The sequence below is a fragment of the Poecilia reticulata genome, linkage group LG19, assembly GCF_000633615.1.
Source record: "Poecilia reticulata strain Guanapo linkage group LG19, Guppy_female_1.0+MT, whole genome shotgun sequence".
Lineage (NCBI taxonomy): Eukaryota > Metazoa > Chordata > Actinopteri > Cyprinodontiformes > Poeciliidae > Poecilia > Poecilia reticulata.
The window spans coordinates 25,432,494-25,459,395 of record NC_024349.1 but is presented as its reverse complement, the minus strand read 5'-3'; the positions used below and the strand labels follow the sequence as shown (position 1 = coordinate 25,459,395).

General features: G+C 40.8%; 1 protein-coding gene across 15 annotated transcripts in view; it reads right to left on the bottom strand.

The window, feature by feature from the left end:
- The window catches only part of cacna1g (calcium channel, voltage-dependent, T type, alpha 1G subunit), a 301,230-nt gene that overhangs the window by 70,056 nt on the left and 204,272 nt on the right, over positions 1 to 26,902 (bottom strand). For 12 of the 15 annotated variants that reach the window (XM_008437987.2, XM_017310772.1, XM_017310773.1 and 9 more), the window contains 10 exons: positions 26,591 to 26,705; positions 25,160 to 25,315; positions 21,682 to 21,747; positions 14,611 to 14,704; positions 13,860 to 14,041; positions 12,620 to 12,955; positions 11,217 to 11,396; positions 10,920 to 11,020; positions 4,196 to 4,319; positions 180 to 248 (listed from right to left, as the gene is read on the bottom strand). In XM_008437987.2, coding sequence (XP_008436209.1) covers positions 180 to 248; positions 4,196 to 4,319; positions 10,920 to 11,020; positions 11,217 to 11,396; positions 12,620 to 12,955; positions 13,860 to 14,041; positions 14,611 to 14,704; positions 21,682 to 21,747; positions 25,160 to 25,315; positions 26,591 to 26,705 — 1,423 coding nt within the window. The remainder of the gene's footprint in view (positions 1 to 179; positions 249 to 4,195; positions 4,320 to 10,919; positions 11,021 to 11,216; positions 11,397 to 12,619; positions 12,956 to 13,859; positions 14,042 to 14,610; positions 14,705 to 21,681; positions 21,748 to 25,159; positions 25,316 to 26,590; positions 26,706 to 26,902) is intronic. The other 3 variants (XM_008437998.2, XM_008437993.2, XM_008437999.2) reach the window with 1 other exon arrangement.

Below are 26,902 nucleotides of genomic sequence, written 5' to 3'. Positions count from 1 at the left end.
GTTTAAAAAGTTAAGATTAAAAACGGTTCCATAAAGGGATCTAATAAGTGTCTCTGCTAAAGAGTGCAGAAAAACCTCACAGCATATTGAAGAAACCCAGCAGTCAGTTTGACCCTCCTGGGCTGCAAAGAAAAAAAGTCTAAATTAGATTAAATAAAAGCTGTAAGTGAACGTCTCACCTTTACGGTCATCTCTGCCACGAAGATCGCAGTGAAGATGTAGTTGGAAAACGTCAGGAAGATCCGCTCCTGCAGAACGACCAGGCGACACGAAACTGGTTAGGATCCCCAACATCTTTATTCTTTAGCTTTCCGCTGAGCCTAAAGTTTTGCCTSTAAACTAATCCAGAGTCCCACTCAATAATGCATGAGGCAGCTACTTTCCTCATATTTTATCTGAGCACATCTTTTTCTATAAACACTCCTGCTGCAGTCTAATGATAGCTGGCAGGGCCCCTTATGAGGCTTGGTCTTTATTCGCACTCCATAAAATATTCAAGCAAGGAATYTCATTAACATTCTTTTCTTTACAAATATTCAAGAACCCAGTCGAGGTTACTTAAAGTAAGCTTTTTCCTGTCGAAGGGATACTTTTGAGGCCGTTCTCAATCCGTTTCAGCATAGCCTCAGTTTGACGTGAACAAGGAGAAGATGACGGGAGCTTACTTAGTAACCTCAACGAGGACAGAAGAGGGAAAACACGAAGGCTACCAAGAATAAGATCCCCTCTCCGAGTGCTTATTTTCCCTGCTCCCCCCTCCGCCTGAGGAAAAGACGACCCYGTYCTGCCTCTAAACGTCTGTGGATGTGTGTGTGTGGGCGTAGGTAGCCGTCTTTCCCACGGCCTCCGACTGCCACCGCACATGCTCTGAGGAGTCACATGTGTACACTACGAACGGAGACGGCAGGCCCGCGGAGCTCTTTGCGAAGTCTCTGGGAACACCAGGAATGACATCAGTAGAAATTCTTCAGTGGAGATGGTCCATAAATTCCAGTCTGCAGACGCCACTGTCGTCTCTCTCTCTCTCTTTCTCTCTCTCTCTCTCTTCCTCTTTCTCTCTCTCTCTCTGATGGATAAACGTGGCGGCTTGGTTACTGTGACAACGGTCACATTCGCCAGGTCTAGAAACTTTCTCAAAGGGATTTTTTGTCTACACACCGGGATGACGGGTTCATATTTTTTGCCTTCTTTCACTCTTCCGCTCAATTCTCATCTCTCTTCCGTCTGGGATTTCTTCCATTGAAGTGGATTTCTCTGCTAGAGTTTCAAACGGGCCACTCAGTGACAACTAGGGCTGTTGTAAATGATTATTGTAGTAATTGAGTAATCGAATAAAATGTTTTAAAATAAAAAAAAGTTTAAAAAGCTTTGCTCAACACAAGTAATCATCCGGTCGGAACACAGTGGGCTATAAACAGTCAAACATAACTTATTTTCTAAATTAGCACCACAAAATATGTATTTTCGATTGCAAAAAAACACAAAAACAATCACAAAATCCTGGATGGACTGATCAAAACACTTACTGAATGCTGAAACAAACAGCTATTTATTGAYATTTTAACAGTTTWATGGGTTTTATCAATACATTCTGGCATAACCGSCCCTTTAAGAACATTCAGAATTTTGATATGGCCCAAAATGAAGATGAGTTTGACAGMMCTGCTTTAACTGACTGCTAACAGACTGTACCTTTCCATCGCCTCCATACTGTTTAGTTAAAGTGCTGGTGGTGTTTGTCTCACTTCAACATGGAAAATCCCACTTCCACAGTGATGAACCGATGAGTTTAACAGCAAAGCATWATAATCCATCACACCGCCTGAYGCTGAGCTTAAACTGACTGTATTTATACATTCAAATACGATTCGATTCAGAGCTTCGGACAGTAATGTACTCTCCCCTGGYTCGGTTAGAAATAATAACTCCTCRTAGATAGTGTAATGCTCCTCAATGTTTTACACTCAGATGCAGCGTGACTGTATCCAGGCAACCCCGCCAGCGCCAAATGAAAACAGAAACGGACGGCRGGCCAAATGCAAAGTGTTTGTCATAACTTTCAGGATAATAAGCTAATTATTCAGCCAGCATTCAACACCCAAAAGCACTTCATCTGCGTAACGATGAATACGCTCAGAGAAAGCCCGGTTGGTGTTTTTTTTTTCCTTTTTTGTGTCAAGCTAACATGGAGGGCGATGGAAAAAAAAAAAAAGGCGTCTCCTTATAAAATGGTCGCAACAAAACGATAAATTATACATGTTGGGCACGTCGTACGCGGCTCGGAACAAAATCGGCGCAAATCGATTTATAATCGACTTCATTAATACGGAACAAACCAGACGGACAAATGAACAGCCGTGGCAAAATGGGGTGTGGAGGACCATAACGACYGTTCTCTCTCCTGTTTCAGGCAGCCTGCTGCGTCGCGCACTTTCATCCTATTTCAATAATGACCACAGCGTTCAGGACGGGGGGAGATGACAAAATGTTCTTTTTTGGAATACCAACTCTTTGATGTGAGCGCTAGCACGACTGATTGCCGATATTTAAATCTGCTCATGCAGGTTGAGGTGAGAGGGAAGRAATCCACCTATGTGTGTGTGTGAGTGTGTGTATAATCTCTTTGCACTGATTAGTACAGGTGGGCCCCAAACATCTCGCCTTTCTGGACGTCAGCCATGCACACCGGAGCTCAAGTAATTTAATCAATTAGGAGAACACAGAACAAGCAGAACAAGAAGTTCCGGAGACACTCAACCACAAATAGGGCAAGAGAAAAAAAAGAATAATCCATCACTTATGGATTAGGCAGTTGAGCTAGGTTCTGCTGATTTTTGAGACAAACACTGCGTCCCTGTAAACTATTTACTGCTATTTAACTTTTTTTTTTTCTCATGTAGCAACCATAAATTGTTCAATAGGGTTTTATGGTATTAGAACAGCGCTTCCCAATGATGAGGGCTGACAATCTGAAAGTTTCGGGGCCTTGAGATTCCATTCGGAAAACCAATCCAAAAGCTGCGGTATGTAGCTTTGATCAAATATATATATATGTATATATTTTATGTAATTGTTGAAACCGTCACTATGTTGTGACAGTATGGAGAGAGACAGAAAATCTGTGAAATAAAAAAAAGTCAAACTCCTCTGCCTCCTCCCAGAGCTAACTAGAAATAACTAATTGTAACACTTTATTTGAAATGTGTGCATAACATGACAACGGTCATTAACATGAAGGAGTCTTCATGAATGTTTACAACTGTTGTCAYGAAGTGTCATTCATTCAGATAATGACGAATGATGCCGTCAATCACATTTTTTATTTATTTATTTTGGCTGTTTTGTAAAGTTTTAGTTGAATAAAGTGCGACATCTGCCTTGARGTTTTGGAAATTGATTGTTAAGGATTCTTCAAGTAGTTAGCCGTTTACGTTCATGATTTTATTTTGAAGAGGGTGAAGAATCTCGCATCATCACATTCTCTTCCTCCCAACCCCCAGTAACTTGATTTAAAATGAGAAACATACAGGAACAAAATAAGGCAGACAGTACAGAACAATATACAGAAACATAAATACCATATCTAGGGTTATTGACCATTTTCAAAGTATCTTTTTTRTTCCACATAAAGACTACTTATTTGAGGTGTAGCTTGACAAGATGTGAAAAGGTTTGCTATAGGGCATGAGTACTATAGCAAAGGGACTGTATTTATGGCTGTGGGTCTTTTTTTTGTTGCTTTTCTCCATGCAGCATGGCTTCCCGCCACACCTGCCCTGTTTGAAGGGATGCCGCCTCAGCTGTGGAGGTGACGGTGCTGAATATGCAGCACGGCAGATACAGAGGGTAAAGCACACATCACCCAGAGCAACTGGCTCACAATCAAACAGGAGTGGTTCCCTGCTTACACAATGTTCTGCTCCAATTCTCTGCAGAGTGTGAGCCACAGAACAAATTCTGGTCTTAGTGAGTGCCTTGCGTTTGGACTCGCTAACAGGTGCTTTTTTTTTTCCCTTCCTGCATCTCTCGTTGGGGTTGTGTTAAGCTGTCACAGAGTGCCTCCATTATGAACTCGCGCATCTATGGACCTTCTGTTAATGATTAATACATTACATTTCTCTCTCTGTGCATCGCTGAAGGCTGAGTGCCAGTGGTATCAAGAGTTTAACTTAGCAGAGGAAGCCTCAACACTCACGGCACTGGTGGGATGGATGCGAGGCCTCTCCATGGCGATGGTGATGCAGTTGAGGAAGATGATGACCAAAACGACATGGTCAAACATCTTGTGGGTGATGATCTTGTTGCACAGGATTCGGAACCTTGGGGAAACATAAAAACGTCAATTATAACAGAAGAGTGTATTGAAATGTAATGTATTTACAGGGCAGATTGAAATCCGAATGCCTTGGTGCCCACCCTCTATTGTAAAGCAATTCGCATTGTGTCTGATGTTGGTGTTCTTCCCCACTTGAGGAGCCCAGACTCTAACACCAGGTGACCCTGTCTTCCTAATCTGACCAAGGTTCCCCAATCTCAGTGGTACCATCATCGAGATCATTGAACCAAAACCTTTCCAAAGCCAATTTGCCAATTGAGACTCAACCAGAAGTTGGTTGTCCAAACAGCGTAGGAGTCAAGATCATAGAAGTACTAAACCACGATGTGAAAGTGGAGATTCTTCCCGAGATACTTGAACTGCTTTACTTGGGGTAGGACCTCTTCCCCGACCCGGAGACGGTACTTTACCCTTCTCCGGCTCAAGACCACGGCCTAGAGTTTGGAGGCACTGACCCTCATTCCAGGCTGCTTCATACTTGGCTGCGAACCGCTCCAGGGACTGCTGGAGGTCACAACACGATGAAGCCAACAGGACCACATGGTCTGCATAAAGCAGAAACGCCATTGTGAGGCTCCAMAATGGATCCCGTTTAAAGGCATTAATCACATTTGAAAAGCTTCAGCAAACACTTCTGCTTTTGTTCTCAGTATTACACATTTGTGGTAATGCTGTTCAACGTCTTAAGCTTTACATCGTGCTATATTATTCCCTCATCAAAAACCTAGCGGTGCCTTACAGGACAAAGATCCTCCTCTGAGCTGCCGTTTCCAAGCTTCAGAGCTTCAAGCCTCACAGAGCAGCCCTCTCCTGTGACTCCTCTAGTCTCCTGCAGACTAGCCAGCAGCAATTAGCAAAGACCTGGTGGAAATGCGCATCTGCTGAGCTTGTTAGAGGAGCCACTTCTCAGAGCAACGCTGGTAAAAACGTGGTTAAAGGGTTAATAGAGGAGCCATGTTGTGATGACTTCCTGAAGGCGGAGTTTCAGAAAGAGCAGGAGCTTCTTAAAGAGATAGAGGCCCAATTTCAAGACGTTAAATTATAAAGTCAAATTTCCTTTAAGCCCTATTTGATATATGCAGGATTTTATAACAACCGAAGTTAACATACTTACTTGATTGTGTTATAAGATGGTTCTATGTGGCTGGAAAACACCTAATCCTGCCCATTTAAAATAAATCAGCAGCATATCCAGGTAATTTATCACAACAAAAAATGCAAAAACACAATGCCAGATCAGTGTTGCAGCTGTTGAAGAAAAGCACATCCGAGCTGAATATGACATGAGTTGGATGAAYGAGGCATTACTACGAGTAGATGATTTTAATTAAACTCATCTGAAGACTGAACTCTGTCGTGTGTGATTTTTGGAGCGATTCACACTTTTTTCTTAATTTAGATGCATTTTCATTTTTAAACGTCAATTCCTGCTGCTCGATTGCAAGTCGAAACAAGTTACAGTTTCTCAAACACAAAACTGCTAAAAAAAATTAAAAATGAACTAAACTTCMTCCTTATCTACTTTTTGCTCTGATGGAACAGCAGCCAGTTTTACTTGGCAAACCGCGTGGCGGTTTATTTCTTCCCAGTGTTGTAATTTAGACTCTCATTAAACTTTATATGAGCATTTAGCAGGAGGAGGATCGAAGTGAAATTAAAACGTGGAAGCAATCCAAACGGAAAATATACGTTCCTAAGATTAAACGTCTCTAAAACGAGAAATGCTCTCCTGTCYTGCAAAAGAAGATKTACTAAAACTAATTGACGACACGGCCAGGTAGTTTTGCGTTCAGCGAACAGGTGTAGATTTAGGTGTCGTTAGCTGTGCGAGACGTCCACCGGAGAGGCAGCCAGGCTGCAGGCTGATGGAAACAAGCTGAGAGATGCAGGGAAGCGACTGTTTTTCGCAATGRATTAAACCAGGAATCAAGCGAGATTTGGAGGCTCATGTGGGTCTGAACGTGCAGCGGGGGCTCCGATCTGGRTTTTTGGCTTTATTTGGTAACACAGACATCATTGTGCCACCACTCGCAGAGTCTCGCATGTATGGGTGTGTGTGTTGTCTCCCTGCGCTTTTTCATGCATTATTAATATCCGCATGCCAGAGGCTTGATTATACAGAATTTATGTGTTTTTCTCAAGTGGCAGAGGAGGGAGGACACATGGCTCCATCTCTTCCTCTGAGGCTTAAAGGGCAAATATCTGGAAGTGAACTTTAGCAGGAAACGGCTCCACCTCAAAACTCCCAAACACACAAGAACACACACACGCACTGAGAGCTCATTTCATTGCTAAAGAAACAAAAACAAAAACAACTGTCACTGGAAGCTCGAGTGAAAATAACACTTTCAGTCAGAAGTCATCCTGATAACAGGAAGCGAATGAGAAACAGATTCTGACAGGAGTCGGAAGATTTCACTCCAACCCACCTGCCCCCCCTCCTCACACTCCTGACCTTTGCGGTTTTTCTGGTGTCAAAACAAACCCTCCTGAATGACAGGTGGCATAAAGGTGTTTGATAGCCATCACAGAGAGTTTTGTGCTTTTCCAAATATYATGAAGCGTATTAAAACTCAAGAGGAGAAATTGACAGAATTTMACAGAAGTCATTAAAAAACAACGACAACAACAATAACAAACTTGAGATGTTCCAATTAGATTCTAGGTATTCGGTCCTGATCTTTGCTTTAGTAAAATGATTAAAGTCCAAAAGCGCCACTCTGACACCTGGAGATCTGTGTAGTTCTAGATTTTAGATGGAGAATTTTAGACATTCACAGCCTAATTTGGTGTGTGCAGTTTGGAAAAGTGCAAATGAGGCAATAAACACTTGTTGATCAAATCTTGAATTTACTAGTACAAGTACTACTGAAGGAAACRACACAAAAACCTCTGACCAACTTCCTTCTTCATAAAATGTGACTAAAAATGGAAAGTAGTCAGATTTTAGTGGTTGTAGGATTTCTCTTTTGTTTCGGACCAAAATCCAGAAACCATTTCTCCWGCGAGCGCTAGACTCACTTGTTTGTTTTGGTTGTATCTACCCAGAATGCCCTGCACTACAGTCCACTTCCTGCTTTTAAAGAGGTCTCCAGTCCGCTTGGCGTTCACATGTCTATTCGGAYCGCACCAGAATTCACTTCAACCAACCGAGTAAACGAGCCAGCATTAGCCTAGCACCAAAGCAAAACACAAATTTTATAAAGCAGCAATTTCTTTTTATGTAAGTTTTGCTCATTTATTACGGYTAACTGGAATCAAACCAAAMATATTCAGAGAGCTGAGTTCTAAATTASTCAAGTGAAATCAAGATGGTGGACGCTAGCATTAGCCTAGCCTGGCACGAAAAGCWACATTTTCTGTTGATAACAGACAACTAAAGATAAAATAAAGTTTGAAAAGCCTAATTTCCTATGAATAACTGGGAGCTACGTTTCATAGTGATGTTAGAGAATGAGCATGCTAGCATTAGCACTAAAGCAAAGTACAAATTGTGGAAAGCAGGGGAACATTTTCTGCAGGTTTTGTCTGATTAGAGATAAATTATATTTTGACAATGTTGTGGAACCACACTGAATTAAGCAATTAGCTTAAGTAYCAGTAAAAAATAAAAAACAAAAAGTAAGCAGTACAAAGTTAGCCTTGCATTWAAACAAAGCTTTGAGTTTCTGATTTTTGACCCATATTGGGATCCTCTTGATAAAAATATCTAAACTGAAATGYTTCAGCAGATCAACAAGAGCAGCTTCACTCAGTGAGCCCGGAATATCCTTGGAGATTTTCTATGGTGCTTGGTCTTAGTTCACAAGATATTCAGGAGGTAAAATAACTYGGGGTCCAGCTCGCAGAAAGCAGAGACTATGTGCACACTCATTAAAAACTTCCCCAGTAATTGGCGGAAAGTGCAACGTGCACAAAAGGCCGGACAAGGTGAACCTGGGTCGATGTGAGAGCAGCTTGATCCCAGTCCCCCCCGCTGCACCGCCGCTGGCTCTTGATAAGACTGTGAGTGCAAACGGGCGTCTGAGTCGGGCGACRCGTAGAGCCGGTGCCCTCGGTGTCACTCTGAGCGAAGGACCCGAGCTCAACGGCCCACTGCGACTGAAAACCAGCCACAAATCCGCTTTGAGACCAGCTCCTTCTGTTTCCCTARAGCCCCGACAACAGCAGACCCCAGGAGGAGTTTCCCCATAAACCCTTTCCTAAATGTATGCAACAGAAACCAGGGAGCTGAAGCATCCAGGTCTCCTAAAAGAACCGAGATGAATGAACATGATGAAAATTGTGCGTGGTGAAAATTGCTTGACTTCGAATAATGAAACTAGAATTTGTCTTTACTGTACCAAAACACGAGGAAGTACCATTTATTTAATTTGTTAAAAACATTTATCTGCTTAGCATTTATTCTCTTCGCTCTGATAAAAAACAAAATTATGAAGAAAACCTAATTTTCATCATGTGTTGTGCATTTTTCTTTCTGGCTTCTAAGTTTGTGGGTTTTATTGTGATAGGGGGAAAAAAAAGCCCATAATAATAAATCATTCCAAAGCTATTTCCACCTTTGTTGTGGCATTTACAGCCTGACTGGAAAACAAACATTTGTCAGCAGGAAAACAGTTTTGAATTCAGAAGCTGCAGGAACCTGGATGGCTGCGTGTGAACGCCTCCAGACAAATGCAGCTTTTGATCCTCTTTCAAAAGCCTGTTTGCTTGATTTAACATCTAAATAAGCTCAAACGCAGCTCAGCTAAAAGGTCTGCAGAGATATACTAAATGATGTCATTATAGCGTTATGGTTGATTTGAAGGTTGAATTAAAACCCATGAGCCTGAAATATGTGGCACCGTTTTTAAAGTGACCCGGTCAAAACAAGGCGGCAATAATTTAGGTTATAAGATAACCTGTCATAAAATAAATAAACAGGAATTCATTTTTTAAATACATATTCTCACTATRTAATTCATTCATGTATAAATGCCACTGTCTCACACTAAATATTTAATTAGTAGGCTAAATATTTAGTTATCAGCCTAAATAAGCTAAATATTTATTTTGTTAAAATATTTAGTTCCAAATTAAATATCTAGTTAAATTAAATGTTGAAGTTAACGACTAAATGTTTTGCTTATTTAGCTCATCAAGTAAATATCAAGTTGGCAAACCATTTTAACTATTTAGCTTGCAAACTGAATAAGCTAAATCTAAACGATAAAGGTGTGACATGAGTTTATATAAATGTTCACAAGATCCAGCTTTTATTTTGGTAATCCACTTCCAATTATCGGCAAGTTAATTTGCATATTAGCTAAATATTTAGCTTAGCTTCAATATAAATATTTGGCTTGCTAACTACATATTTAGCTTGGAGTTAAATGTTTAGTCTGAGGCTAAATATTCAGATTGCTAATATATTTCTAGATTCAAAATAAATATTTAATTTCGAGCTGAACATGCAATTTGAAGCTGAATATTTACCTACGTCAAAATAAACAGCTTAGCTAAAAGGTCTGCAGAGATCTACAAAATATTTAGCTTAAAGCTAAATATTTAGCTTCCTAACAAAGCTAAATTGGCATGCTAATGAATATTAGGCTACAAAATATTTTGTTTAGAGCTGAACATTTAATTTCAAGATAAATATTCAGCTTCCGAACAAAATATTTAGTTTGTGGCTAAATATTTAGCTTGCTAATAAATATTTAGCTATAAAATAAATATTTGGGTTAGAGCTAAATATTTAATTTGAAATTAAGCTTGAAGTTCCATTTTTAGCTTGCTAACAAAATATTTAGTTTAAAGGAGCATATTTAGCTTGCTAAACCTGCATTTTTCCCTCTTAAAACAGGCTAAATAACCCATATTATTGCTTTTTTTTTTGCTGTATAGTTGTACAAATGTCACCCTGTACTGAGAGACACTGCGGTTGTTGCAGCTGTAAAAAGGCAAAGTTTAACAACTCAAAAATATAAGTCTAGATTTAAACTGGAGGCTAATGAAACCTGAAACTCTTAATGGTGTTGAAAAGATACAAATGTTGTTCAGATATCATCGCGGTGTAATTATAGGACAACAATTCATTGACTTTTTTTGTAGTTCAGAGTAAAAACGATGGTGGAGGAGTGTAGACTCCGCACATGGCCGAGAAAACGCGACGCACTCAGAGGGAAAAACTCCCTTCCTCCCTCGGCTGCCGCTCGCTCACCCCTGATACGGCAGAAATGTGCAGATGAAAGAGACTTCTGAAGTGTGAGTGTGGGAGGGAATCGGAGTTGATATAAAAAGGGATGAGGGAAAAAAAAACCTGACACATTCATGTTGCGGGAAAATGACTTTAGAGTCAGCACTATGTCAGTCGAACCCAGCAAAAGAAAAAAAGACCCTTTTCTGGTCAATTGGAAGATTACATTTTATCAGTACATTTTCAGATTTGCTTACTTTCTTTGTGACAAGATTTTGACAGCTTTATAGTCAGAATAGAGATTGAAAAACAGTTTTGTTTTTTTTTGTTACAGATAGGAATCTGCAAGACGCAATGGAACGAGTTTGACAAAAAAGGGAAAAAAAAGCCTGATGTGGAGCGTACCTGGACTCTGGGGGGAACAGGTAGAGGGACCATGTGTCTCTCTGCCGACACCATGCTGGCTGCTTCTTCTCCATCCATCGGAGAATCCTGGCAAAACGACTCTACACAGAGGAAAACACGCACAGAACATGCGTCATCCAGATGTCCAAAGCTTCCTGCTGGATAAACCGGCTTTACCAATAAAAGATGCGACCATCAGTACAAATCTGGGAATTGTAAGCTTGTCATACTGTTCAGACTCCAACATCTCTGGAGGGCAGAGTTAGTGTATGAAGGCAACAGCAGGTGGAGACTAACCTGGTTGACCTCCTCCTCCGCATTCTCGTCTTCTGTGTTCTCCTCCAGGGAGACGTTGGTCGGGCCCAGGGCCGACGGAGTTCCCTTCCCGTTGCAGTCGCTGTGTTCTGGAGGCCGTAGGTGGGCCAGGGAGGGCGGCCTGGAGCTGTGCATGCTGGCTGAGCGGTGCAGGTAGGGCACCTGCGTGGATGGAAAAAACACACAACAAAAAAAACGTGAAGGTAAGTAAATTAGGGACTACTTTTGCTTAACATCCCAGAACAGGAACATTTACTTTATATACTTCAGAGGAACTCACCTTACCACCTTAGATTAACATTATCAGAACAGAAATCCATAGAAACCCCTACTAGCTTATACATTACGGACTGCTTATTCTTAAACAAGGGGAACTAATATGTAGTTTTATACTTTTTCTTCTTTTGTTCTTTCCTTTGGTTTAATATTTTATTTGTATTTCCTTCTAATTCATTTGAATTGCCTATTTGCTGAAAATGTGCTAAATAAATACAATTACCTTATCCTTCCTAAGTTCTACACATGCAGATCTACAGGCTTCTAAAACCAAAGGATAGTCAGATCTGTTGTACATGATACATTTTAGTTTCTGTACGGAGGAAGCAAAAAGACAAAATTGTTTTCAGATGCATTTTCATGTCCTTTGTCCATCTTCCTATCAACTCTGAGTACCTTCTGTGTCCCTGCTGTCGTCATGGTGATTTGCAGCATTTTGCATGTAGGTCTTTATCTAACCAGCACGCAAAAAAAGCATTTCCCATCAAATGTGTTAACATAATTTAATTAAGACTTTAACATTTTAATTTCGACTAATTAATGACATAAATGTTAACGGGTTAAAATTTTCAACAGTGTTAATCATATTTATTCCATCCGGAACCAATGCATTCCTTTGTTTCTGGTACACCCGTAAAACCCGGTGCACAAGCGACATCCGCAAACAGCAGCAGCTTCTCTTGGTCCACTGAGGGTTCATTTTTGCTTAAAAAAAYAAACAAAACAAAAAACGATCTGATTGGGCGCTGGAAAAGACTGTGTTCAAATTGTGCTAAAAGGAGTTAGCGAGGAAGTCTAAAGTAGCATCTCAATGCTAAACATGATGCAGCAGCGGATACGTTGCCCACATGTCGTTGTCCACATTTCTAAAGAAAATTTTTTTTCAAAGAAATTACATGCAGGGCTCCTGAATTGCTTGAAAGTGGAATGTTTATAACAGCACTTTGCTCCAATGGGTTCCTTGGTCTTCACGATGCTGTTGGTTCTCCACAACCTTACCAAGACGTTAACATTTGTGGTTGTAATGGGACAAAATGACGGAAAGTTCAAGAGGTATGAACACTGTTAAAGAAGCTCGGAAAGCCAAACAGCTTCAAAAACTGCTCTACCTGCAGTAAGGCCTCAGGAGGCAAATCCATGGAGCTGCGAGTTTCCACAGACTCCATCCTCCTGTGCCGCGGTCCTCCGTGAGGCTGCGACATCGAGTCCGTCCTAGGAAGGGACGTGTCGTCTTCGTCCACCAACCCGCCTCCGCCTTCTCCTCCACCGTCTCCTTCGTCAGAGCTTGAGTTGCCCTCACCGGACAAGAGAGACCGCCGCTCACCAGACTGTCGCTTCTGCCGCTTGTACGATGGCGCGCGGCTCAGGCTGTTCCAGCTGGACCGGCGGCTGCCCCAGCCGCTGCCGGTCGTCCACTGGCCGTGCGGAGAGGAGCGGGCGCTGGTCTGTGGAGAGAGTGGCGCAAGAGGACAACCAATGAGAAAAGTCTTCACGACTTTGCTGTTTTTCATTGGTTAGTTGTGTGGTTTTCTTGCATTTCTGGGCAGCTGACCTTAATAGAGCTGCTCTACAATGTGATAATCAGAGCTGTGACTCACACCAGCTGCATTTCCATTAACCATATAATTGGGAAGTTTGACATCTTGAAAATAAATTTGTTTTGTGGGAACACCCCAATTCCGGAAAAAACTATAAAACTTTTCATAGAAACTTCTTTTCTATGAAAAGTTTTGCCACCAGGATGAGGTGCTTACAAAAAATGGTTTACTTTGCAAAACTACAATGGAAACACTCTTTTTGCATCACACAAATCATGTGATCAACAACCAGATGTTGCCCCTGGTGCAAACCACGAAGAAGAAAACAACAGGAAGTGGCTGGAGGATTATGCGCAGCATGTTTTTAATAACTTATCGCATGAAAAAACTTATTTATGTGTGATTTTAATTGCGTTTCTTATTTCATGGAAACACCACAATTGCAAAATTGCATTCCTCCGACATTAGCAGAATTATCCATGTTCAATTGTCTATTGTCAATGGAGATGCAACTACTGACATAAATAGACGTGAGCGCATGGAAGATTGGGATTTAATCTCTCAAGTCTTCTTTTTGATCATCAGCTTGTGACATAGAGTGGTGATTACAGCCAAAAGCAGACGGCCGGATCGATAGAAGACATCAATCATCATCGCTCATTGGGAAGAGACACACACTCAGTTGAGACACTGTGGCCAAAGCCGAATGGAAGAGGAGGCAATTTATTGCTGCTCGGTTACATCCTGGCAAACCTTCCATCCCAAAAGAGATCTGCAAAGCGCAGGGGAAACAAATAACACTCTTACTCACAGGAGATTTGTCAAAGCAGGCTGGGTCCATGGAGATATTGCTGCCTTGACGAGATTCGTAGCCCAGGATGGGGTCACCAGCCACGGGCAACTTGGGGACGGGCATGGGCGTGGCAGCGGTGTGGGTGATGAGCGGTGGAGTCAGACTGGTCTTCATTTCCACATGACCATTCACCGGCACTACTGTTGAAGTACAGACGGATAGATTTGTTAGTCTATGAGGATGTTCATGTAGGGTAACATGAATACATCGCCACACCAGCAATCTGATGGAAGTGAAAAGGAACATTGTGTTTGGCAGCAACACCAATGCAGAGCAATAGGAGGGTAATGCAACTTTAAAAATGCTAATTTTTCCTTTGTGGTTTAACAAAATTTTGGATGGTAAAGAAGTTGGTCTTCCAGCCAGGTACGCAGCTTTATAGGTGCCTGAAGAGACAGATGGGAAGTTGGAAGTTGCACTGCTTACCGCAGTGTTTCCATTTCCTTTCCAGGCTGCTGCCTGAGCAGCAATAAGAGTCTATGGGAACTGGCAAACAACGAGTGGTGGATAAAGCTGCTGTTCTGGTTTGAGGACGACCATAAAGACAGCAGGCGGGGAATAATTGAGGTACACCTTGAGGAAACAGGTTGTCCAAATAAAACTTTAGCACACACGTAGTGCAAGATGTTTTTTACATCAGGCGGTTCACATCGGTCCTCTGTGGCATTTTATGTACAGTCAGTATATGTTACTGATGATCATGGCTTACCTGTTGAAGGCGACAAGTCCTTTTTGCTGCCATTGACGTCTTCCATGCTTCGTGCAACAGAATCAATCTCTGACCCGGTTTTAGAAGCGTCCCCCTTGTGAAATAAATGAGCAAAGGAGGTATTACAAAGCAGAACCTGGTGTTTTGTCAGACCAAACACAGAAGAAGGTTTATCATTACCACAAAGTGGAATGGAATAATAAAACATTTAACAGACTATGGTTTTCTTACTAAAGATATTATTTTTATTTTTCGTCAGAAAATTGGGTCGGCTGGCAAACGCAGCGATCAGAACCCGCTAAGGTGACCAGGGCCTCACAGACAACTCGCGATTCCCTGAGGTCTGTTTCGTCTGCAGCAACAAATTGACAGGAATGTCATGAGTGACAGGAAGTGAGGCAAAGTAAGACACGTTCGCTTAGGGGGAGGGAAGAATTCAACTAAAATATTTTACTCGCAAAAAGTGGCAAGAGCTCAGAAGTACAGAAAAAAAAAAAACTAAAGGGTCAGAGCGTTCTTGTTTGAGTCGCTTTGAGTTTATTGGTGTGGTTCAAGTACAAACTGTTGGACTGCTGAGTCATGCATAAATCTGGTCAGAGCGTAAAAAACTGGACACAAGCGTTGTGTTTTGGGCCTTATTGAGTTATGATGTCTGTTACAAAGGCCCAGCTATGTAAAGTTCTGCTGTGCAAGGAAAACTGAGAGCATGGAGCAAATGCCCTGACACAACAACAGGTTTCTGAATTTCCTTTATTCGCCACTAAAAACTGCACTGAGAGCTTTTGAGTAAGAAGAAGCTGTTTGTCTAATTATTACACAAAGCAAGCTGGATGCTCTTCAAAGCACTACTCTTTAAATTATCCGACCATCAGCAGAACGGTTTAGGGATGAATCTCTCGCCTCTGTAGCTGCTGAAAGTATTCTCTACTTATCATTTAACTCGTCCTTCCTCACTCTCTAAATCTTTCCCCCCCATGCTTCTCCTCTGGTTACCTCTTCCATGGACGGATTTCCTCCCTCAAATCAGTGGAAATAAAAACAACTAGATATGTCGCTTGTATTTGTTCCGCTTCGCTGGCGCCAGCAGATATTATTAAAGCGGGAGAGGGTGCCACAGTGGACGGCGTATTAATGAAAAGGCGGCCCAGTGAGTCAGACCTCTGTGGCAGCAGAGAGAATAAACAGTAGGTAGAAAAGCCTCCGGACCAAACCGCCACGCATCACCTCCTGAACTGACAAATTACTTTCTTGATACTTCCCACGAGCCAAGGAGAAAAGGAGCGTATGAATATTGTGCGTTCCGGGTTTTCTATTCTGATCGCATTTGCATTTTCTTCCCAGCGATTACTGCCACTGCGTCGTAAACCCCCCATCTGATTTGCTTGACCCTGGGAAGCTTGGGGGATGCGGGGGGGAATGATGTAGCAAGAGTGGATGGTAATGAACTGGTGGGCCAATCAACTCAAGGGCCACTTGGACCCTTTTATGGTCTCTGTAATCATGCATTTACATATTTTAGAGGATTCCTTGCTGTTTCGAAATGTGGGCTCACAGCAGGACGTATCAAGAACCCCAAGATATCTTGGAGTCGCAGCTGCGTTAGCTTATAGGTTGTCGAGCTGAAGTTGGAGAAGACATTTTCAGATGTTTTTTCATTGATAAACATGTATTTTAGGTGTTTTCGCTCCATTATATTTGAAATTTATAGTGTTTCTCTCTGTGGTTGTTGCGGCTATGGCTAATTCCTTTCCTTTTTCCCCATGTCCAGGAGGTTCAAAACAGAGAGGTGGCTAGTTTTTAACGACAACAACTGACTGGCTTTCTCTCAATGTATTATAAGCCTGGCGGGCCATGAGGCTTTACTTGTGCCCCCACCAGGCTAAGCATTATTTTATATTTATTAGGATGAAGCAACTGAAGTTCAAATAAATGACATTGTTTTAATTGTATTTTGATCATGTTTACCTTTTTCTTTTTAAGACTTTATAGTCGGTGTTTAGGTGTTGTTAATGATGTCTTCTAATAACACATAATTACCAGGTGATATTTTGAGTTTTTCTGTCCACTTTCAATATTTTTTCACTCAAAAACCCGGTGTGCAACCGGATGGCAGCCCTAGCACCAGGCTTGGCAAGTTTGAAACCCTGAAACATCTTGTAACGGGTGTTTCTCATGGAAAATCTGTGCAAAACCTACAGAAGAGTCTCAGGACATACTGTAAAAAAAAAAACTAAACTTTTTTCTTCAGAACTATTTCTCAAGACCACATTAAAAACATAAAATTAGCTCGGCTCTTTTGGTGAAGTTTCATGAACTTAATTGTTGTTCTAAGCAAGAGGGTTAAAAAAAAACATTACTGACTGATAGATGTACAGATTAGTAGGCAGTGAAAGAAATTTAGCAACAAACCCTTGTCTGTATACTTCCCACCTCAAATATGATACTGTTGTAGGACTGAAGAGCTGCTTAGTGACAGACTGCTGCATTCTAAGTGCACAAAGTAGCGTCAACGTAGATCCTTCCCTGCTACTTTTAACTTGCCTCTGGTACAACTGACTTTACCCACTCTCAGACAATAAGGGATATTTCTAGTTCTGAATTTCTAACTAAAATACAGCTCTGGAATATCGAGTAGCGCCTTCTTCAACAGCCCTAAAGTTAGGAATGATTGAGAGAAAAAAAAATCAACCTTTGATTATAAAGTCAGTAAAAATGGTTTTCAGGCTGCTCATTATTTCACTTCATCACAAAATAATATAAAAGATGCATCCTGGTAAATATTTGGGATCTATTGATTGTTTTCCAATCCTGCGGCTTTCTAATTTTTTTTAATCGATGTGGAAAGACGAAAAGATACAAGTTAAACCGGAAGATGAGCTCCAAGGGAGTTCTGGTTTAATATTAGCCTTGTTTCATTGCTGAGAACACCGTACACAGTGTTATATGGCTTTTATACCCAAGTGCCTCATCCACAGCGTAACATTCAGTTTACTGTCTGCTAAGGAGCTGATGATAAATAACCAAACTGAAGCAGCAGCTCACTGTTGTTATTCTTCAGCCTGTTTTTGGTAAAAAAAAAAAAAAAAAAAAGAAAATACAGAATATGTCTCATTATGTGAAATGCCTTCCAGGCAGGCATGATCTATTATTTAGTCGTCAAACACCAATTATTGAAGTCCCATCTGGTATTTAGTTTGGAAAATTAATTTCAGCAGAAATACAGTGAGCGGCAAAAACAAGCTATGAATTTTTTATTCTGGAGTAGCGGGTGTTAGCACACATCAGTAAATGCTTTACTCACCCTGCATTCGGAGTTTTAGCAGAAAAGATCAGATGTAGACATGATCTGTGGGGGGAAAATCGGAGGCTGAGTTTGCCTTTATCTCCTTGTTTACACTCTGCCACCCCCAATTTAGGCTCGGACCTGCGAGGAGGAGATGGGAGCGCTCGCCGGCGGGCCCTTCGATAATCGAGAGCAGACGCGAACGGGAGGATCTCAATTACATTTCTTCAAAAAGAAAAAAAAACGGGAGCCAGAGAGCAACGGTTGATAACAGGAAGCTGAGTGATTGTTTCCGTGTGTGTGCATGCCCACTAAAAGTGCCATCTGTAAACGCAAACTTTTAGATTAGTTAAAAATCGGATTTAAGTTTAAACAAACCCTTTATATTGAAATAAAATACTCAACATCGCACAAATCAGGGAGTGTGATTGTCAGTGGTCCAAATCAAATGGATCACTGTTGCGTACAATTTTATTCCAATCGCTTTCTGACATATTTGCAAAGATTTGCAATACTCCTCATGAAACCGGCTTCTTTAAAGGACTAGTTTGTGAGTATATACGATAAACAAAGAACACACATTTCTAAGGAAAACGCGAAACATAACCTCTAATGACTTCTAGGGCTGAAACAATTAATCGGATTAATCGTTATTAATCCATTTTTGAAATAATCATCAACTAATTTAGTCATCGATAAATCATTATTTGGAGTATACAGACTCTAAAGCAACATGCTCAGAGCAGTAAACAGGCCAAAAACTGTATGAGAAAATCCACATTTTGCATTTAATGTAGAAAAAAAAACCTTTTTTGTCTGTAAATATTTTCTACCCAGACCTCATGAAGTACTTTTTGCTTCACTGGATTCAAATTCAGTAAAGAAAAATCCTATTAACACCTTTTGCTATCCAATTATTAATAGTTAATAGATCAGACCTGCCCTCATGCTTTGATACAAATGATTAAGCGTTCACTGAAGAAATGCTGTGCTAATGTATTTTACAAGTACAACACTAACTTTGTTTATTTTCTTACTTAAAAAGTAACTGGATTATGTGTATCTGCATTTTTGTTAATTTATTTCTAATATTGAAGGAAAAAAATATGAAAAATATGGACGAAGTAATTATTTTTAAACCAGATTGATTGTCAGAATAATCAATTACTAAACAAATCGCTGGCTGCAACCCTAATGACAGCGGCCCTTGTTGAACAGCACTCTGTGTTCACTCAAATCCTTCAGTAACTGCGTTTCCATTACAAATATAAACTTTTTTGATATTCAGCTAATGTAAAAAAAACAAAACAAAAAAAACACTTTCTAACTAAAATACAGTGTTGCGTTGTTTCCATAAAATATGTTTTTTCACGTTATAAATCATTTTTAAAAATGGCGCACCATCAGCCTCCTAGCACTTCCTGTCATCTTCTTCGTCTATTCTGCCAGTCGTAACGTCTGGCTGGCAATCGCGTGACAAAAGCATTTCAAGCAATACATTAATTTTGATACGGCTGAAAAAGCAACTTATCCTAGTGCAAAAACTTTATATAGAAATACCTTTTTTTTCTAATTAGGGTGCTTCCATTCAACACTTTCATAATTCCAATTTGCGCAGTTTGTAAATGGAAATGCTGCGATATCAGATTGATCTCACGTAGCAGAGAAATCTTAAAGAACAAGAGGAAAATCCTAAAGTTATGGTCTCATCTCTGTGAGAGCACTGGGCAGCTCTGGGAAACTGGATTTATGAGCCGTCTTCTTCTGAACTGGTTGAGTTTTTGAGTTTATCTCATTTTGATAGGGGGGCTTCCCAAAACATAAATACATTTAAAAAAAGATCCCACACCACATTTCGTACTCTCCTCCACAGGAGTTTGAAACAGGAAGATTTTTGCCATTGCCAGCACAGAATTTGAACAAAGATGACAGTCGGAAGAAAGCGTTGCCCGGAGTTGAGCGTTCAACATGAGGCTTGATATGGAGTCTGTTTATAAGGGAGAACAAAGCAAGTCACACAGCAAGTGTTGGAGACTTGGTTATCTCTTCTGAGTTCAGGTGAGCTCAGAAGTTCAGTTAGTCTCAGCAGCAGTAAGGGAGCCATGCAGAGCAGGTTAGAGGACGGGCAGATGATGGGAAACATGCTCCGACAGCCTGATGGGAGATTTGCCTCCTGCGTCTGGAAAGATGGCCGACTGGAAATTGCTTCTGCGCTCTGTCACCACTATTATATTTCTGTCAAACACATGGCAGCAGCAGCTCAGTGCCTTTAAGAATCAAGACGTGGTAAACGTGATTTTTAACCTCTAGAGGAGGATCTATTGTGATTTTAACACACAACGTTCCATCAGGTTTATGGACAATGGTCCAAAGAAAGAGCAAATATCCAGAATGTGGATGGAAACATCTCGATGTCAGAGTCAGAGTGGTTTGAGATGACTGAAAATGCGACTGACCTCTGGTTAGCAGATGGGCTATGAAACTCTGGTCTGATGAGTCTGGAGTCCAGATGACATTTATACTACAGTCAGAATTTGGTGTGAAGAATATAGAAGCATTGATTTATCTGGGTTTGGTTCAGGCTGACGGCACTATAAAGGGATATTTCCATGGCATACTTTAGGTCGCTTAGTACCAGTAGAGCATCGTTGAACCACCACAGCCAACCAGAGGAGGTTCTTCAGGATGAGGTGGGAGATGGTATAGACAGAACCAAAGACTTATCATGGGATTCAACTTTTTTGTTGAAAACCTTCTCATTTTAAGAGATATTTATGTTTGGAATTTCATTTTCTAAGTAGTAAAAACTAGTTAAATATAATGTTTTAAGTGAAAACCTTTTCACACTGATGTACTTGGTACAACACAGACAACAGAGAATATAAGGAGAATAACTTTAGACATTATCCGATAGGACTAAGTGTAGCCCTCGACTTGCTATTTCTTAACTTTGTGCATAAAGGATGACAAAGTGGAGAAAACTAACAGCCGGCTCTCCAGAACGTTCATTTCAAAATAAAATTTTGAGATTGAAATTTAGAAGCTTTGGCCCAAAAAGAGACTTGACCTGTGAATCGGTCAACCTCTGCTTCAAAACTATGACTTTAAATGAGAAATGATCAATAATATTTTTCCCCATATCCTCACTTGTGTTATTAGTCCTAATTAGACTCTGTGTCTTGGACCGAAACCCTCCTAGGGAATCGCTGCGTTTTGCCTTCTTATCAAAGAGCCAATTATTTGCTCATCTTTACAGTTGCTCATCTTTTCGACTGATTTATACACCCAAGAGAGAGCAGCGTCCATTCAAAGGCCTTGGAAAAGCTCCCATTCAGTACTCTACTGGATTGGACTGGCAGGCACAAAGATTTTCGAAACTTTTGGAAAAAAAGAAAAAAAGAATTTGAAACTAAATCCTGCACTGCTCAATATCACCGAGAACAAGTTAGAAAGGTTTTGTTTTCCAATAAGGCTAAGCGGTCCCCTGAAGGCACTCGTGGCTAAGCGTGGCTTAGAGCTGCATGTTAATATCTACATTAATGTCTGCTAAATATTAACCTGTCAAATTAACGATGCAAAATGGCCTCCATGATGTTATTCATCATTCTGTCATGAGTGGAAACCGGCAGTCGAGAGGTCTACAGCGTCGCTGCAAAGCCGCCGTAGGGAATGATGAGGGGAGGAAAGGGTGAAGAGGGACGGGTGAGGGAGGGTGGAGGGGGACTGGGCAGGATGGTTAGTTGATTAAATGAAGAGAGGGAAGGGAGGAGAGGCAGAGCTGTACATACCCCTGAGTCTACAGGCAGTTGAATTAGGCTCAGCTGGGCATGCAAGTCCTCCCGCTTGGAAATTTCCTTTTAGCGGAAGTGGCCGGAGAGAAGAAGAAGAAGGGGAGAGGAGGCACGGAGGAGAGGAGTGGAGCCACAGCGGTGGACGAGAGCAGAGGGGAGAACAATAAAGATGATTCAACATGTTGGAAAATGTTGACTTCATCCTGCTAGAGAACAAATCCAAGTAGACGGCCAGGGCCAGTAAAGCCACTTGTGGAAGCATGAGAAGTGAGGGCAGCATAGAAACAGCATAGCCATGTCGTACTCTAGAGTTAACCTGTGTGATGTTTAATGAATGTGGAGGCTTGTAAGACAAGGAGTCTCATTTAATGTTGTGCATATAGAAACAGCTTCTGGAGATAAAAATCAATCCTTTATTATCTTGGTATAATCTCACATTGAAAGGTTTTTGGGAAAAACACTGGTGGAGCAATTGTTGGTACCCTAACCTAACCTAACCAATTCCTTTAAAAAAAATTAAACTAAAGCATTTTTTGGTACCTTATACTTATTTAGGTTGATGTTATTTCCTCGGTACTTCTAACTAGAAATGTACAGAAGCTCATTCATGTTATCAACTGGCCACAATACTGGACCAGGACCAAGATTTTGTTGGCGGCAGCACACAATCAGAATGCTAGGAAAGGTAAAAAAATGTAAAAATCCCAAAACTGTCAGATACTGTAAGAAGTGGAAGCTTGAGGTTACAAATTACCAGTAGCAACCATTAAAGTCCATCTATATGGCAACCGGTTGTTTGGGAGTGATGTCGGCAGAAAGCAATCTTTTCTATCAGATGCAATCTCACATAAGATGGAGCTTTTTGCCTTTTCGTGGCGAAAATGATGAATGGACTTGTGGGAAAGAACCTCGTACCTTATGTTACTTAAAGTCATGGATCTGAGATGCTGTAAGCCTGAATCTTTCCTGGACGCCGTTTTTACTGAGCACTGCATGATCAAGTCTTTTAAATACCAGCAGATTTTGATTATATATCAGCCAAATTACACCAATGAAATGTAAGGGAAGAAAATGAAGCCGACAGCTCAAAATCCCTAGTAAGTGAGTGAGTTCATTAAAGTTTGGGGTTTGTAAATGTAAAAAATGGGCCAAAATTGCCCTTTGATTCAAAATGGCCGCCTCCCTACACATTTTGGGACAGACTTTTTCTTGATTTGAGGGGATCTAAAACATACCAAATTTGAGATCTCTACAATATTCGGTTTGGTCTATCTCAGTTCAGGGGGTGCTGTAGGGCAAATTGGCCTGGTCCATGTTTGATGCTATTAACACCCTTTTCTGGATGATGTCATTTGGACCCCACAAGCTGTTTACTCTATGCGACGTGTGCTTTTCAGATTTTTTTTTTTTTTTGTATGTCGTTTCGTGAACCGATGGCCTGATGGCACACTCCTGCCACCTGCTTCTTTGCTGTCCAACCATCACTTACCGCACTCCTCCTGAGCTTTGTGCTAAGGCTGCAAAGTGTTAAAGACCTTTAATTTAATCTGGGGAACAATTTTGGGTGAGTTTTCCGAAATGTTAAGGCCCCACACATTTGCGTCTTTGGGGCAAAAAGAGAAATTAATTGTACAGTCATGATTGGCCTTCGTGTTGCTTTGACTCCTCAGGTCTAAAAAGTGCATAATTTATGTATTTATTTATTTATTTTTAATATTTGTGTTCATACAATAAGAATCTTAGACCAGCACAACCTAGTGAAATGTTTTAGGAGATTCTGTCCTATTGACCAAATTGTACAAAGTAACAAAAGCCTGGGTACCAATAACTGTGCCACCAGTTTCCACTTATATGGACTTTTTTTTTTCATTTGTTTTTCTATATTGAGTATGTACTCAGAAAGGTACATTTATTCAAAACTGAATGGAATTCAATTTTAGTACCATAGTAAAAGATGAGTGTTGTTTGTCTTGTCAAAATCTTAACCAAACGTATTCATTCGCATTGAATGTGGATACTGCAAGAATATGCCTGGGTGTGAAATGATTAATTCAATGTTCTCTCTGGGGTTAAAAATATAAAAATCACCAAAAAGACATAAGTCAGCAAGGTTGCACTTGTTGCATTRGATACTGTACAGTCACATGGGCACACTGCTAGAGCCTGAAACAGAAAGATACTGACGAAAAAATGGTAGGTAAAATGAGCATGTACTTAGATGGAGGTTGGAGGCTAGTTGTGCCATATATAGCAGGAAAAGGGTGGATCTAATGAAGAAAAGAAGCAAAATGAAGATTAAAAGTAACATCTTTACAGAGTGTGGCGGTGTGTGCGTGTCTTGGCACCACAGTTGAGCACATCTCCTGGCTGTGGCCCACGTCATTCAAGTTACCCGTTACCTAGCAACCCTGACGCAAGGAAAGTTTGGCTGACTAAAAATAAACTTAGTGTTTGCAGAAAAAGATGTTAAGATGAAAAAAAAAAAGAAGTAAGGGAGAGTTAAGGCAACAGCTCTTCCCTGAGGGAACCATGGAGATTCTCACACTTAGATGTTTGAGTGTACATGAAGGTGTCTGTGCTTTTTTCTTTTTTTAAATTTAAGTTCTACCTTAAAACTCAAATATATTTTATTCACATTTGTAAGCTGCAATAAAGTCCAAATGGAATCTAATACTTTGAAAAATCTACAACACAAGGCAATGAAATATTACTGTTTGGGGAAGTTTTTGCTAGCTAATGGAGAGAGAAAACGGCAAAGGCCTCTGAATGAGTTTTCCCTTTTTCTTTTTTAAACATAGTTCCTTCCCACAGCTGTCTTATTTGATTGCATCAAACTTTAGTCAGACATCTTTTTCTCCTCTCATTTTGCTCTTTACAGTCTTTCTCACAAGGAAAGCGCCACGCTTCGTAATACATCATAGCTGTTTGTCTGGCATTTAAAGTGATTTATGAAAGTGAGGCTAAAGTTTACTGACAACAAAAATAAAAAAAAAATAAATAAATAAATAGAATATAAGTGCATGAAAGCCTTATGTAAAAGTGTGGATTTGGGCGCCGTGGGATCTCGTCTGGTCAACATAGTTCTCTCATGACGTGTTGCAACTTCACGGCATTGGAAAACAAGCAGAACAATAACAAAGGATTAATGAGTGGAAGGCGACAAGGCTGATGGAATAACAGACATGAAGCAAAAAAATGGAAAAAAAAAAAAAAAATGAAGCAACCATCGATCTTATATCTTACATCCAACTGCAAAAAGTGCAAGAAGGTCTCATCTGTTTGCAGCTATAAACACTTATCCATTACCGCCGACTTGTGCCAAAGTATTAATCTCCAACACAGGTTTTCCTGGGAAAAGTGAAGAACTTGGAACCGAGCTGGGTTATTCTGACCTGAACGCTGTTAGCTGTGAGCATAAAGTTTCCTTCGCATTCTTTCTGGGCTCGGTAATTTAAACCGCACATGCAGTTTTTACCTCGGTCTGGAAGCCTTCGACTAGGATGGCCACCAGCAAGTTGAAGAGGACGTAGTTCCCAAAGGTCATGAGGGCGATGAAGTAAAGCGCCGCTACCGGAGACGTGGAGGCCATGCCGTTGTACAGCACCTTGTTCCAGTCCTCCTGGGTCAGGATCTATACATGGAAGGAGAAGAGGATTTAAAAAGTCAAACCGGAAGAGTTTCAGCTACGTTTGCCTGTGTTGGTGCTTGTAACAAAAACCGCAAACTTTGGTGTCTTTTACTGGGATTTTTCCATGTAAAGTCATTTTGAACGAAGTTGTATTCAGGTGTTGGAAATGGTCCAGTTAAAGTGCACGTCTAAATCCAAGACAGGGTCTGAAAATGTCTGCTTGCGGATGACCTCTGTTCAGTCTAACTGAACTTTAGCTAACTTCAAAAAAATTAATGGGAAAACAGTCTCACTGTCTATATTTGCAAAGACTTGTGTCTGGTACTGCGGTGAAATCTAGCTCTAAAGACAAAAGACTTTAAGATTTTGTGGGAAAAATATAAAAACTGTGTGTTGCTCTTCCGTAACCCAACAATCAGGCACCACTTTGTGTTGCTCCACTGCATAAAAACACAACTGATTTGACTATCAGCATTAAGTCTGAACTCCTAGGCAGCTTTTCCTTCAGCCGACTGAAGTCTACACCTGTCACCTTTGGTTGATCGATTGATTTATTGATTTACATAGTGCTCAACAACAACCAACTAAACAGTTTAGAGTAAAAATCACATTACAAGAAAAAAAAAAAAAAAACACAATAAAAACAATAAAAAGAAGAGAAGCCTCTACGTTACATGGTATTAAAAGACTCTAAAGAAACGAGTTCTGAGCTTCGACTTAAAGCTGACCGATTGTTCCAGAGTTGAAAACGGCCTGTTTAAAAGTTCCTCATTACATATTCGATATTGATATATTACAAGCAGAAATGACCCGAAGGCGCAGAGCTAWGGCTAAATGACTGACTAGTGTCAAGAACATGAACAATGTCTAAACCCTGGGCATCCAGACGTCACCTTTTTGGTGAAAACTGTTGTAATTGTTGTAAAGCTGAGTCACATGTACAACTGAAGGCCTCAGTTTGAGACGCCCAGAACATATTTATTCCAGTTCCAACATTTTTAGCAGCAGTTTGAGCTCATTCTGCTGCACATCTGTCCCTCTTTACTGGGTTAAAACACWCATTTCAGTCATGGTGAACTTCAAAAGATATATATGCAGACAACGTCGCCTTGAAGAAAAATGGCCTCCCATCCATAAATCTGAATCTGCAGCTAAGAATTTAGCACTTTCTACAAAAGTTTTGCCAGTCATCAAGAAGCTCAAAGCCAGAGGCACAAGATAAGATTCTGGATGTTTCAAGGAGCGTCCCGACCGAACCGCATGGGAAAACGGCCTCACCTGAAACACGGTCACTATGGCCCAAAGGAGGGAGTCRAAGTTTTTTCTGTCCGGCAGCGTGTCTCCRTCCCTCTCAGAGCCAAACTTGCAGCCGAACAGATGCATCCCCAGGATGCTGAGGAGGAAAACGGGACAAACACAAAYAGGAAGACAGAGGACAAATATTTACATCAGACGCCCATAGTAGATTCAGGACAAATAAACGGAGGGATTTCACTGGCTGGAAATGATCTCTGGCTCGTCCTTTCAGCGCAAAAATGTTGGACGTTTTTGTTTATCCCGTTTGGGATTTTGTAAAAAAAAAAAAAAAAA